General features: G+C 42.7%; 1 protein-coding gene across 4 annotated transcripts in view; it reads right to left on the bottom strand.

Annotated features, from left to right (window-relative positions):
* BICDL1 (BICD family like cargo adaptor 1) overlaps window positions 1–15,050 on the bottom strand; it is a 620,165-nt gene that overhangs the window by 374,742 nt on the left and 230,373 nt on the right. For all 4 annotated transcript variants that reach the window (XR_011276216.1, XM_069619731.1, XM_069619732.1 and 1 more), the window contains exon 3: window positions 1,083–1,199. Coding sequence is in view for 3 of the 4 variants with exons in the window: in XM_069619731.1 (XP_069475832.1) it covers window positions 1,083–1,199 (117 nt within the window). In the remaining variant the exon portion in view is untranslated. The remainder of the gene's footprint in view (window positions 1–1,082; window positions 1,200–15,050) is intronic.

The following is a 15,050-nucleotide window of genomic DNA, read 5'->3' as shown; positions in this document are numbered from 1 at the left end:
GTGGGGCAGTTTGATGTGCTACTTTTCTGTTTTAGTTAGTGGTTTTCACTAGTGTTACTGAACAAATATTTCTTTAAAGGCACAATTTGCAACACACTTTAGCGAATACTTCCCATTGGTTACTACTCAAACAGTCCATCACTGAAGCAACTAATTTCCATTTGCAACCAGGGATCACTTTTTCATTGGTGCCCGAGTCAATTTCATCCCCAGCTTGGCCCTAGAGTAACATTGTTTTCTGACGGCTCTCTCCTGTAGAGGTTTTAGATTTGCAAATTCCGCTCTGACCTTTTTTGTCAGAACTTTCCATTTAGAGTTTTCCTGCTAGCTTTTTCTTGTTCAGTGTTTTCAATAAGCCCTTTCCTGAAAGACTTTTCAAGCTGAGAAAACGAGAAAGGAGTTCCCAAAAAAAGGGAACTCCCGTTCCCTGCACACTATCATCGGTCGAAGTAAATCAGGCATGCATTCAATGAATAACTTATGTCGATGTACTTCATCACAATATGGTTATACAAGTTTGAATCTCAACTGCAGAAGAGTGGCAATTTGATATAAAAAGTGTCTTTATTAATATGGTCCAATGCGTTTCGAGAACAATCTCTCTTCTTCAGGGGCAATTTTTCTACAAAGTAATCATATACAAAATACAATTTGAGATGTTTCCTTTTAGGTCTCACCCGGTATTATCCTCTACATATTGAGCTTTGCTCTCCAGCAGTAGGTGTTTTATGGACACTGTACCACCTTCGTTACAACCAACAGTTATTGACCAGAGAACTTTACTCTTGAAAGATATTCTAAACAGTTCAGCCAGCGTTATTCATTGACCACTACAGTTACTTCTTCACCCACCCACAGCAGATTCCATCTTGAGGCCCATATCCCTCGGGAGTCTGCCTCGACCAAAAGATGTCCCATCACTCTGTGCCACTGGTTGATTTCAGGGGCAAATTCCACTTATAGACTTGATGCTGCCCCAGGACCAACCTCCATCTGAAATCCCATATGCATCAGAAGGTACGACACTAAGTGGGGTACGCTCCAAGCCCAGAGCTGCATGGTGGGTCGGCCTGAACACTTACCTCGGCCTGCAGAGTTTCCAGTCGCACGATGTGCTGACTCGTTGACGTACTCTTCTCCCTGAACTCCTCTCTGAGGACATGAACCTGCAGGGAAAGCTGACGCTCCACCTCTGTAGCCTGCAAACAGGAAAATCCAACAGAGATTTACACCCAGTCTAGGTGTCCAAATAGGGCAGTCATACTAACAAATGTACTGGCAATAGGGAGCAGCATGCATTCAACCCAACCGTACGTGACACGACTCGCCATGAGATTTCTGGTCTCAACAATCAATCCCAGCTCTTGTTCTTAAACTCCCACATATTTCTGTCCGATGCCTATTTCACCCTTCCCGTATTTGCTAATCCTAAACCTCAAATTGAAAACACAGATATTGAGATACGAGAATACATTATTGTTGCATAGCGGTAGGTGACCTTTGAACTGGACAGCACTGTTACAACAGCTCATCTAAATCATTACTGTGTATCATTGGAAAATAATGTTATGATAAATGCAGATTTTCAAAGCTCGTTTTACACATTTGAATAATATTTAATGATTATAACGCTGGGGGCTCTGTAGCTGCACTTGTTATGCCATTGCCTGTTTTCCCGAGGCCCCCTTTCCCCTTCCTCTTGCTAATTACCTAGATTTAATGAAACTGTAATTTGATACGTGGGCTTCTAGGAGCAGGCATGTGTGTGTTTGGAGGTGGCATGCTGTACATGTTTGCCTACAGGCTCTGTGCTACACAAGCAGCCTGGCTCAGGTGTATCTGTGGGCATGGGGTGCTGGGTGAGTGTATCTGCTGGGGGAGGGGGGCCTAGTATCCTGAACATGTGCAGCATGGAATGCGAAATGGATCAGAGGCAGCCTTAGAAAGCCTGTAAGACTTCTCGTAACCCACTTACAGTGCGGCTGTTTCTATGGTCACCGACGTAAAACCATTCAGGATTATAACTAATCCTGCACAGTACCTGTTATTGAGGTCAGAGGGACCCTCTCGGGCTGCTGCATCAGCACCTGATGATGACTAGCGCTTCCTCCGGAAGTTTAACAATCTATGGAGTGATTCAGGAGTTTGCAGCAACCCCCCTGGTGTTGGAGGTCTGCAATTGCATGATACACTTCTCACAGTGCGTCGCTTGGTTGCACTTGGAAGCAAGACCTTTGTTGTATATCAGTGGTGGACCCGCCATATGGGATGAAGAGATTTTCCCCATTAGGCTACTGGAGATAGGGGCTGGTTTGAGCTTTTCTCGTTGCCATGCGTCTGAGGGCTGCCACCGCTTTAGGAAGGCAAACCGCACACTTCATGTTTCAACCTGCATTTTTTGCAGTGTCACTCATGGGTGTTTTGGAGGAGAAGAAGAAAAGATTGTGTTGCCGGGGTGTGGGTCGGGAGGGGTCCAGGTACTAGACAAGGTGATCCACCGAGGGAAACCGTTTTATTTGCTTTTAGTCTTTAGTAGAAGGAAAGACACAACAAAACTATAAAATGACACATGCTCATTTGGACAGCTCCAAACTCTGATATTATCTGGGGTTTCCCAGCCCAAAGTGCCACGGGTATTCACGGGCGAAGCCACACGCGCAGGACCATCCACTACTGATAAGGAACTTCCTCCACCACCAATGAGAAAGCTCTCAGCTCCTCTGGCCCGCAGGACCAACAACTAAGGGCTTACTAACCACTCATTCATAGAAGAAAAATAATATGCACTGTCTCTTGGTTCTTGACTCTTGTACCCTCAATGACTGTCTGTCCACGATGTGCGCACAGGGGCCTTTGGACGTGCTGCGTATTAAAAGTAATACTGAATAAATAAATGGAAACTGGATCCATTTTCAAGTGCCATATGCAATAGTTCCCAGTGCAGTTCAACACCTCGAAAGTAAAACACACACGTGCAACTTAACACAACAATCTAGACTTCCCTTGTATCCATCTCCATTCCCGAGTCACTTTCCCATTCTCCCATTGCTCTCTTTCCTGAACTACCTCCTTTCTCCTCTTTATGCTCGCTCTATGACACTTTTTAAAAAACAAAAAAAAATGTTTATTTGATTTAAAATTGAATTTATCAATTTTTACAAAAAGCAACTGATAAGGTTAAAAGATCATTTGCATCCATTTCTTCTGGTATACAGTCAAGCACTTTTATGATAAGTCCCAGGAAAGATGTCCAAAGTAGAGAAAAGAAGAGGAAAAAAGACTTGGGAGTAAATTCATGAAATGTACGTCAAGAAAGTGAAAAGTGTGAAGGGCCGTGAAAGGATGATAAAAAGTTCTGGTAAACCCAGACTCAAACTTCTGTTTGAGATCAAGATTCTTGTTCTAGATTTAAGATTTCAAGGTTTGGTAGTATTAAGTTCATCATAGAGACCGCCACTATCACGATCTTTGTTTTTTCTCCACAAATGAGGATCTTCCAAAAAGTCCCTCTATCCATAACCAAAAAGTTCTGTGTTAACGGTGACAAGTACTTAGATCTTGCGTTGCTCCATTTAGGGCAAGTCACCAGAAGATGTTGTATCGGCTGTTATCTTCAGTCGGTTGGCAAAATCGGCATGTTCCCAAGGTTGATCTTCCTTGTATGTGGTTCACTTCGTTTGTTTTGATTAAGTTTAACCTCATTCGAAGGAAGGTGTCCCTGTGTCAGGCTGAGAGGTCCTGTATCCGCGGAAGCTGCTGAACCCCCGACAATCCCCCTGAGATGTATTTCCCAGAACTAGTTTTCAATACAGCTCTGTAAACTACACCCCAAAGGGAAAGGGGGAATGGGACAACAAAACAACACCAGGCAGACTGCGTCAAGGCTAATCAGTGCTGAACCTGCAGAGGATAGAGAATAACATATACACTTCCTTAATTCACTTACTTAACCTTATGAATGGGAAGTCATTAATCCTTAACTAATAATTGAGAATCCTACCTGGTTCTTCTCTTGGAATTTCTTAGAGAAGCGGATAAGAAGCTGAAAATCTCTCTTACTTGCGATACTTGAAATTCCCAGCAACTTCTTACATTAGGCAAAACTGGAAATCTTAGTTCTTTGTTTGTCTTTTTTCCAACATGCACTGGTAGTTCAATTAGATTGTCTTTAAAATGTTCTTTCTTGTCATTTCAAAACTTTTCAAACTATTTATAATTATCTTGAGTCTTTGAATCCTTGAAGAAAGAGGAAACACATGCTAACTGCACACGCAGGTTATTTCCATTAAAATTATCGATGAACTTCACGTAGAAATCTTCCTGGTTGAAGAACACGCGCAAACGGATGAAGACGCGCGATCAAAATAATCCACACGCGCAAAAAATCCACACGCGCAATAATTCCCACGCGCAATAGTCCACACGCGCAATAATGTTCTCCTGCGAGACACGCGAAATAAGAACACCCGCGCTATTGAGTTCAAACGCAACGAAGTGATTCTCACGCGCACAATCACTCGCGATGGAAAAAACACACGCGCACTCTCATGGCCCGCGACGAACAGATTCTCGCGCTTTGTACCCCCGCGCTAAAAATCACACGCGCTTTGTATTTCACACGCGCTTTGTACACCCGCGCTAAAAATCACACGCGCTTTGTATTTCACACGCGCTTTGTATTTCACACGCGCTTTGTACACTCGCGCTAAAAATCACACGCGCTTTGTATTTCACACGCGCTTTGAATTTCACACGCGCTTTGTAGTTCTCACGCAGCGTATAGCTTTTCGCGCAAGGATCACCCGCGCAATAAAACACACGCGCGTTTAAAATGGCACGAGACCAACCTCTACTCGCGCTCGGAATACACACGCTAGAAAGCACGCGCTCACTTGAATACGCACGCGACAGTCAAAATCTCGCACTAAGGAACACCGCACTGGAAACACAAGCGCACTCCGATAGTTCAATAGTTTTAGTAGAAACACTACTTTTAACGAATTTTCAAGGAGACTGTTATTGAGATGAACAGATTTACAGTAGAAATAAAGTCACTTATCTCCTGAGCGAATTCACAAAGATTTCCTGCTTTTCCTATCTTCAAAACGAATTCCTGCCAGCTGAAGACTTCTCCTGAACCCCCAAGAAAGTAGCCGCTCAACTGCTGAGATCTGAAGGATAAAATCCACCAGGCCTAATACTAAAGCAGGAGCAGCCACTGAACACGTCCTCTCAGATGGGGTTTTGATGATGAAAGGCACAGAGTGACAGTTTAGAATGTTCATTGTTGTTCAGCATTGTCTTCCAGCCAATCAGAGCTGTCACTGTGAGGCTCCATCTTGCCTTGGGTCAGAACCAGGATTCTGAATCAACATGTTAAGGCCTAACCAACTATAATGGAAAACTTCCCACCCACACAAAGCTAATCTGAAAAGGATAATAATAAAAAGGAAACTTGAATAAGAGAAGGAAACCTGACAGTACCCCCCTCCTAATGCCCAGTCTCTGGGCCTATCTTGTGTGGGTTTTTAGCATGAAACTTAGCCACTAAACGGGGGGCATGTACATCAACTGAATCTTCCCAAGATCGTTCCTCCGGTCCATATCCCTCCCAATCAATCAAATACTGCAACCTTCCCCTCACTTTCCTAGAATCCAAAATTTGTTTAACCACAAATTCCTCAGATGAATCCTCCAAAATCACAGGGGAAGGTGGTGTTCTGAATCTAGTTCCTGAACAAACTGGTTTTAAAAGACTAACATGAAAAGTAGGATGTACCTTCAACTGCTTGGGTAATTTCAATCGTACTGCCACAGGGTTGATGATTTTCTCTACCTCAAAAGGGCCCACAAATCTTGGACTGAACTTATTCTTCCCCTTAATTTTCAGGTATCGGGTAGAAAGCCAAACTAAGTCTCCCACCTTATATTCAGGTCCAGTTTTTCTTCTCAAATCGGCATACCTCTTATATTTCAACTTATTTTCTCCCAGAACCTTTTTTGCTCTATCCAAGTTATTTTTCATTATCAACAAACGATCTTCCACTCTAGGATTCCCTGAATCTTTCTCTAACACCTCAAAACTCAGAAAACGAGGATGAAACCCACGACCCAACAAGAAAGGGGACATAGAAGTAGCATCTTTTCCACAATTGTTGTAAGAGAATTCTGCCAACCACACCAAATCCACCCATTCCTCTCTAGCTTGTAAATAACACCTTAAAAACTTCTCCAATTCTTGATTTACTCTCTCCACTTGTCCATTACTTTCCGGATGATACCCAGAAGTCAAACTAACTTCCACTCCAAGTTTCTTACAGAAGGCCCTCCAGAATTTTGAAATAAATTGAGATCCCCTGTCAGAGATAACTTGACTTGGGAGTCCATGTAGTCTAACTACACCTTGCAAAAAACTATGAGCCAGTTTTTCCGCGGTAACCTCTCCCTCTATTGGTAAAAAATGTGCTTCTTTAGTAAGAAGATCGACCACAACAAGAATGGTAGTACAACCCTTATCTTGAGGGAGATCAACTATGAAATCCATAGAAATTGTGTGCCAAGGACGAGGAGGAACAGGTAATGGCTCCAATAAACCATGCGGCTTCCCAACTTGACTTTTCTCTTGTGCACAGACTACACAAGTTTTAACAAAATTCAATGTGTCTTGACGAATTTTTTCCCACCAAAAATTCCTTCGAACCAGTTCCAGAGTTTTTCTGAACCCAGGATGTCCTGCTAAAATGGATTCATGACAATTTCTCAAAACCTTTTCTCTCAACTCATCAGTAGGTACATAAAGCTTGTTATCAAAAATAGGAAGATTGTCTTTCAACTTTCTAGCTGGATCCAGTCTCACCCACTCCTCCATCTTCTGCAAGGACATATTTTGACGAACTTCATTCAAAAAATCAATTTCTTTAATGGCTCCAGCTAACAAAAAACGTTCTGGAGCAATTATAGGTTCTGGTTCTATAATCTCTTTGTCTTCACTTCCAGGAAATTGGCGAGATAATGCATCAGCTTTTTTGTTTTGACTTCCGGGTTTAAAAGTCACAATGAAATCATAATCTGCAAAGAACAAAGACCAACGAAGTTGGCGTGGAGACAAAGTTCTGGCAGATTTTAAAAACAATAAATTTCGATGATCAGTAAGGACCGTTACTGTATGTCTTGCTCCTTTAAGAAAATGTCTCCATTCTTCAAAAGCGGACTTTATTGCTAACAGTTCCCGATCAGCAATTGTGTAGTTCACTTCAGCAGCAGAAAACTTTCTAGAAAAGAATGCAACTGGATGTATTTGACCAGTAGTTTCATTCCTTTGAGAAAGCACCGCCCCCAACGCTAAATTTGAAGCGTCCGCCTCCAAAAAAAAAGGTTTAGAAAGATCTGGATGAATTAGAATTGGACTAGAAGTAAATCTTTGTTTTAACTCTTGAAAAGCCTTTTCTGCTTCAAGGTCCCAGTCAAATTTCACTCCTTTTTTCAAAAGCCTTGTTATAGGAGCAACCAGCCGAGAAAAAACTTCTATAAATCTCCTATAAAAATTGGCAAATCCTAAGAAACTTTGTATTTCCTTAACCTTAGTAGGAGGGGGCCATTCAAGAACGGCTTGCACTTTTTTAGGATTCATTTCTAAACCCTTAGGTGAAATTATAAAACCTAAAAACTCCACAGAATCAGTATGGAATTGACTTTTTTCCAATTTGGCAAACAAATGATTTTCTCGCAACTTTTGTAACACCAAGCGCACATGTTTCTGATGTTGATCTAGGTCAGAAGAGAAAATCAAAATATCATCGATATAAACGACAACAAAAATATCCAAGTATTCTCTAAAAACCTCATCAATGAAAAATTGGAAAGCCGCTGGAGCATTACATAGACCGAATGGCATAACCTGATATTCAAACAGCCCAAATCTGGTCTTAAATGCTGTCTTCCATTCGTCCCCTTCCTGCACACGTACAAGATGGTAAGCTCCTCTCAGATCTAATTTTGAGAAAATATTTGCTCCTTGTATTTGATTAAGCATTTCTGAGATGAGAGGAAGAGGATACCGGTTCTTAATAGTGACTTTGTTAACTGCTCGATAATCTATGCAAGTTCTAAGCGAGCCATCCGGTTTTGGTACAAAAAATAAAGGAGAGGCCGCAGGTGACTTAGAATGACGAATAAATCCTTTGGCCAAATTTTCTGACAAATATTCTTTTAAATAATCATTCTCTTTCTCAGTAAGAGCATATACCCTACTACTAGGCAAAATTGTTCCTGGCTCCAGTTCAATTTTACAATCAAAGGATCTATGGGGTGGTAATTCTCCTGCCACTTTCTCATCAAATACGTCCCAGAAATCTTTGTAACACTGGGGAAGTTGACCCACTACAGCTCCCACATCATGACCTCCAATTCCAGTCTCAGCCAGAAAACTAGACACGGAATTACTTTGTTTTACCTCTTCCTCTAAGAGACTTCCTGAAAAGCAATTCTCTTTACAAAAATCGGATTGCATGTCAATTGTCCTAGCACTCCAATCAATTAGGGGATTATGGAGAGTAAGCCAAGGCATGCCCAAGATAATCTTCAACAAAGGGGCATCAATTAACTCAAACGAAATTATCTCTTTGTGACCTCCTGATAACTCCAAAGTTAAAGAACCAGTTCTATGAGTAATAGGACCAGAAGATAAACATGTACCATCAACAGCCCTAGCCTGCTCTACAACCTCCTTCAGAATAATTGGAATTCCCAACGATTTGGCCAGACCCCAATCCATGAAATTCCCAGTCGCACCCGAGTCAATCATTACACGACCATTTCCCTTACACTCCAAATCAAAAAATAAAGATACATTTATGGTTATATGAGGAACCGCTGTCTGCACCGTATTAGCGATCTGTTGTACCTTGACTGCTGAGGAAGAAGTCTTCTTGGGAGTGTAAGGACAGTTTCCTAAAAAGTGCCCACCTCTTCCACAGTATAAACACAGATTATTATCTCTCCTCCTAGTCTTTTCCTCCACTGTTAACGGGCCTCTGATTCTTGGAGATGAATTATTCCCTTTGGGTTTACTCTCTATTTTAGGTCTATCTACTCTAAGTATAGACTTTACATCACTCTGACCATGACGTCTCTCTGCCTTCCTTTCACTCAAACGGAAGTCCAATTGAATAACCAAATCAATCAGACCTTCACAAGTAGGAGGGCGTTCTACTACTCCAGACAAAGCATCCTTTAACTCATCTCTAAGGCCCCGATAAAACAACGAGGCCTGTTTAACCTCGGGCCACTTGCTTTCTAACACAAGGGACTTAAATTGTGTTATATAAGCAATCAAGTCTCTATTACCTTGTTTTAATTCTAAAAGTTCACCATCTACTTCCAGAGATAACTGTCTTCTATCAAACATTTTTCGGAATATCTCTAAAAAACTGGTATAATTTTCTAAAACCGCACTCTTTTGACTCACCAACAACCCAGCCCAAGCAGATGCCTCCCCAGAAAGATATGACAACATAAATGTTATCTTAGAAGCATCCAATGGAAATAATTCTGGTCTACTCATAAAATGTAATTCACATTGTGTTAAGAACACCCTAAATCTCTTGGAATCCCCATGATAACGTTCTGGGGGCGCCAAAGGAACTGGCATAATTATACTCCTTACCCCTTCTGCCACTGAAGGCGCCCGTTGTATGTGTGGTAACTGATCTTCTCTTTCTAACTCAGGTGGAGAACCTGCGCCCCCTGAAACCTCATCCTCTCTCCTTTCTCCCCTCTGTTGAATTTGTGTAACTTTAACACTTAAGTCATCTACCTTTTGACGAAGTAAGGCATTTTCTTCCCGAGAAATTTTCAACTCCTCCCGTAACTCCCTAATCAAAGATCCTAACATCTCCATGGATTCGTCGGGGTTCATGACAGCTCGGGCGGACTAAATTATTGGCCTTTCATTCTGTCAGGCTGAGAGGTCCTGTATCCGCGGAAGCTGCTGAACCCCCGACAATCCCCCTGAGATGTATTTCCCAGAACTAGTTTTCAATACAGCTCTGTAAACTACACCCCAAAGGGAAAGGGGGAATGGGACAACAAAACAACACCAGGCAGACTGCGTCAAGGCTAATCAGTGCTGAACCTGCAGAGGATAGAGAATAACATATACACTTCCTTAATTCACTTACTTAACCTTATGAATGGGAAGTCATTAATCCTTAACTAATAATTGAGAATCCTACCTGGTTCTTCTCTTGGAATTTCTTAGAGAAGCGGATAAGAAGCTGAAAATCTCTCTTACTTGCGATACTTGAAATTCCCAGCAACTTCTTACATTAGGCAAAACTGGAAATCTTAGTTCTTTGTTTGTCTTTTTTCCAACATGCACTGGTAGTTCAATTAGATTGTCTTTAAAATGTTCTTTCTTGTCATTTCAAAACTTTTCAAACTATTTATAATTATCTTGAGTCTTTGAATCCTTGAAGAAAGAGGAAACACATGCTAACTGCACACGCAGGTTATTTCCATTAAAATTATCGATGAACTTCACGTAGAAATCTTCCTGGTTGAAGAACACGCGCAAACGGATGAAGACGCGCGATCAAAATAATCCACACGCGCAAAAAATCCACACGCGCAATAATTCCCACGCGCAATAGTCCACACGCGCAATAATGTTCTCCTGCGAGACACGCGAAATAAGAACACCCGCGCTATTGAGTTCAAACGCAACGAAGTGATTCTCACGCGCACAATCACTCGCGATGGAAAAAACACACGCGCACTCTCATGGCCCGCGACGAACAGATTCTCGCGCTTTGTACCCCCGCGCTAAAAATCACACGCGCTTTGTATTTCACACGCGCTTTGTACACCCGCGCTAAAAATCACACGCGCTTTGTATTTCACACGCGCTTTGTATTTCACACGCGCTTTGTACACTCGCGCTAAAAATCACACGCGCTTTGTATTTCACACGCGCTTTGAATTTCACACGCGCTTTGTAGTTCTCACGCAGCGTATAGCTTTTCGCGCAAGGATCACCCGCGCAATGAAACACACGCGCGTTTAAAATGGCACGAGACCAACCTCTACTCGCGCTCGGAATACACACGCTAGAAAGCACGCGCTCACTTGAATACGCACGCGACAGTCAAAATCTCGCGCTAAGGAACACCGCACTGGAAACACAAGCGCACTCCGATAGTTCAATAGTTTTAGTAGAAACACTACTTTTAACGAATTTTCAAGGAGACTGTTATTGAGATGAACAGATTTACAGTAGAAATAAAGTCACTTATCTCCTGAGCGAATTCACAAAGATTTCCTGCTTTTCCTATCTTCAAAACGAATTCCTGCCAGCTGAAGACTTCTCCTGAACCCCCAAGAAAGTAGCCGCTCAACTGCTGAGATCTGAAGGATAAAATCCACCAGGCCTAATACTAAAGCAGGAGCAGCCACTGAACACGTCCTCTCAGATGGGGTTTTGATGATGAAAGGCACAGAGTGACAGTTTAGAATGTTCATTGTTGTTCAGCATTGTCTTCCAGCCAATCAGAGCTGTCACTGTGAGGCTCCATCTTGCCTTGGGTCAGAACCAGGATTCTGAATCAACAAGTTAAGGCCTAACCAACTATAATGGAAAACTTCCCACCCACACAAAGCTAATCTGAAAAGGATAATAATAAAAAGGAAACTTGAATAAGAGAAGGAAACCTGACACCCTGAAAGATTTATCAGGGAATCTTTTCAGGTATCCTCTGCGGTGGTTCAATCTTATATCAATTGCAGGTAGGTCTTTTGCTAGGCTGCTTTTTTTTGCCTCTTCAGATGTAAGGATCCAGTCCAGTTATAATAATTTTTCTTGACCCGCATTGGATTCACTACCAAATCTTCTTCCGATGTGCAAGTTTTGGCCAGTGTTGATTACCTGTGTTCCACCCAGTCGTTCAGGACATCTTTGGTCTTTTTTCGAATTTCATCATAGATGGTCTCAAAAATAGGTGCACTGAATAGTGGAATTGTTTTGCGGTAGAGGCTCAGGGCGTTCCATTCCTTGATTGAAGCAAGGGAAGATAGACCAAGCTCGTTTCTGATTCGGATTGTGCTTGCTGCGTTTGGAAGGTTTAATACCTTTCGCCAGAATGAACCATGTGAATCATGCCGTCTGCCACATATGTTAGTGTGGGGATGACCTTGTTTCTATAGAAGTTCACTAGGGCTACCGTAGAAAATCGACCAAACCTCTTGTCCATTAAGCAACCTTGGGCTGCTAAAATCTTGATTTTTGATTTCAAAAGGTCTTGGTCTTGGTCTTGAGCCTCTACTGAGCTGTTGTTGAACTGGACACCCAGATATTTAATTGAGTTCAGTTCTTCAATATTTTTTCTATTCAGGAACCAGTTGGGCAGATTTTTCATTCTTTTTGCTCTCTGTAGGCAAATGATTTTAGTTTTGCCTTTGTTGAGTTCCAATGCGTTTTGGTGTAAATAACGTTGCAGGCTATCAAGTTGCCTTTGGAGGCCAATGGGTGTCTGGTCGATCATGATCAGATCGTCTGCGTAGAGTAGTCTGTTGATCTTCAAGTTCCCTATTGTAGGTGGGAATATTCGAAGTGAGAGATCATGATCCTTGATATCTGCACTGAAAAACTTGTAGATGGCTGGGGCTAGGGGGCAGCCCTGTTTAACCCCTCTTGAGGTTGGAATAGGACGACTTAGTAGTCCCTTTCTATTTAGGCGCACTCTTACCGAAGTACTGGAGTGTAGTTGGATCAATGGATCCAGAATTTCCGCAGGGCAATTTCGATCTCTCAGCTTTTCCCATAATAGGTTTCGATCTACTCTGTCAAAAGCCTGGACGAGGTCCACGAAGACAATGTAGATCCTCGTCCCAAACTGGTGTCTTTGCGCTTTGACGATATTCAGCATTACTATGTTAGCCGATGTACTGACGTTTTTAATGAACCCTGTTTGAAACGGGTCATAACAGCCATTTGAAGTTGACCATTTGATGAATTTTGATAAGAGAAAGGTTCCAAAGATTTTCCCTACGACATCTATTTTCCCTATGACACTTTTCTTTCCCCTGCATGGTCCTAACAGGGACACTGGGGGTCGTGCCAGCTTGGCGCCACTACCATCTATACTAGGATACGTACCATATCGTGTACACACATCTCATCACAACTATGTTCTGCTTTCTGCTGTATTTGCTGCCTGTCCTTATCTAGAGGGGTCAGTCCTTATGTTGTGAGGTCTGTCTGGGGTAAAATCGTGGCAATGTTTTCAATGGATTTCAGCTGCAGTTATTGCATACATTGCAACAGGGGCGGCCTGTGGTGATGTGATCAGGGACTACCCTAAGATTTGGGGCGCATGTTCCCTTTTCTGAGCTAGTGAGAAACTCCAAATGTCCTTCACCGGGTCGCACTGAAACCTTTATATGTACCTGTCCCCTCTCCATGCCCACCCTTACAATGGCCTTCTCCAGTGTTAGGCCTGCCCATTCAGCCCTGTCAGGCCGCAAGTTACCATATTAGCATTACAACTGGGCAGCTATTATTTATACGGCGGCGCCCACTGCTACATTGCTGGAGGAATATTTTCTCTGGATTATATCCTACTGACATGCATTGAAAATCAAAGTTAGTGACTATAACCAAAAGGTTGGAAAACTGGAGAGAAACTAAAAGAATCATATTATAGTTGTCTTGTGAAAGCCTTAAACACACTGGCATAGAAAATGGCAGAAACATGGGAGAGGTGTTGCTTAATGGCTAGCCATTTTGGTGGTCTACTAGGGGAACAGCGTAGCAAATGGTGTGAAGAATGTGGAAAGAGTTGCATAATGGCTTAGATCCTTAGGATCTACTGGGAGTATTAAATGGTGCACAATTGACTTCCTCTCTCATAGCAGAAGTGGGCAAAGGAGGGCATCACTGAGACAGACCCAGGGGCTCAATAGTGCATGTAGAAATGTCAGAATATGCAAAGCTCACAGGAATATGTTCAGCATGGACACAGATGAGGATGCGCCAACAATTTAATCAATGGGTCCTCCTTTCACTCCTTAACCTGTATCCCCTGCCTGTAACCTTGCGCACCCCCTCTTTTCTAGATCTTCCAAGCGTCCTTAATAGTTTATCCTTCTAACTATAGCCATATTATTGTACCATATTACTGTATCCCCTTGATGTACCACACTCTTTTTTTCATAGCTAGATCTGCACTATATAACACCTAGCACATATATATGTTATGAGCATCAGGTTCAAAGGAGTGCAGCCTGATGGAGCCCGAAATTCCAAGCAGGTGGTAATGCCTTTGTAGTCAAAGGCACTGCTTTTCCAAAGTCATACATATGTGTCTCAAGGGCCTGGTGGCACAGTGCACGTTAAACATAAGACATGGCTTGATTTACAGGGTGGCTCCTAAAATCGCAGTTATACAGCCACAAGCAATTTGATGGCATATAGTTGTCAACCCGGTGACCAGTGACTTGTCCATGGCAGGGCTTTGTGGATTCAGTTTGTCTAGCCTCGGTGCAGGACAGGAAGCTTCTCGCTTGATACTCCTGATAATGGGTGTCAACTCTTCCCCAGCACAGGAAATCTACGTGTGGGGATGGGTTTGGAACAGGATTTCAAAGACATGCCTGTCAGGATATGGCACAGAGTCCACACCTGAAGGCTGATTACTGGAGTCATTTTGAAGTAGGACAGAGGAAGGGTAGAGTTAGAGTAGCCTGGGACAGAGGTACAATCCACTCAGGGGTTCCATCATTTTGGCTCTTACTGGGGCTCCTCAAACTTCCTGTCCCCTCCACACTTCCTGAAGTTAAAGCACTCTGGGTATGACATCACAGGGCAAAGGATATTTGTCACAGTAGCCCGATTGGAGCCCTGAAGGAGGATATAAGGGAACCAAGCAGTTGTGGCGTTTTGTCTTTATAAGGAGGGGAGACTCTCTCCTTGTGGATTCATCTTTGGACTACTGAAAAGGAAGGATACACCTGGAACCTGGTTGAGAGTACAGCCTGCTCCGAAGTCCTCTCTCAGA

This window comes from Ambystoma mexicanum, chromosome 10 (genome assembly GCF_040938575.1).
Source record: "Ambystoma mexicanum isolate Mex_15411 chromosome 10, UKY_AmexF1_1, whole genome shotgun sequence".
Classification (NCBI taxonomy): Eukaryota; Metazoa; Chordata; class Amphibia; order Caudata; family Ambystomatidae; genus Ambystoma; species Ambystoma mexicanum.
The sequence above is the reverse complement of the archived record's forward strand: the minus strand, read 5'-3'. Positions and strand labels throughout refer to the sequence as shown.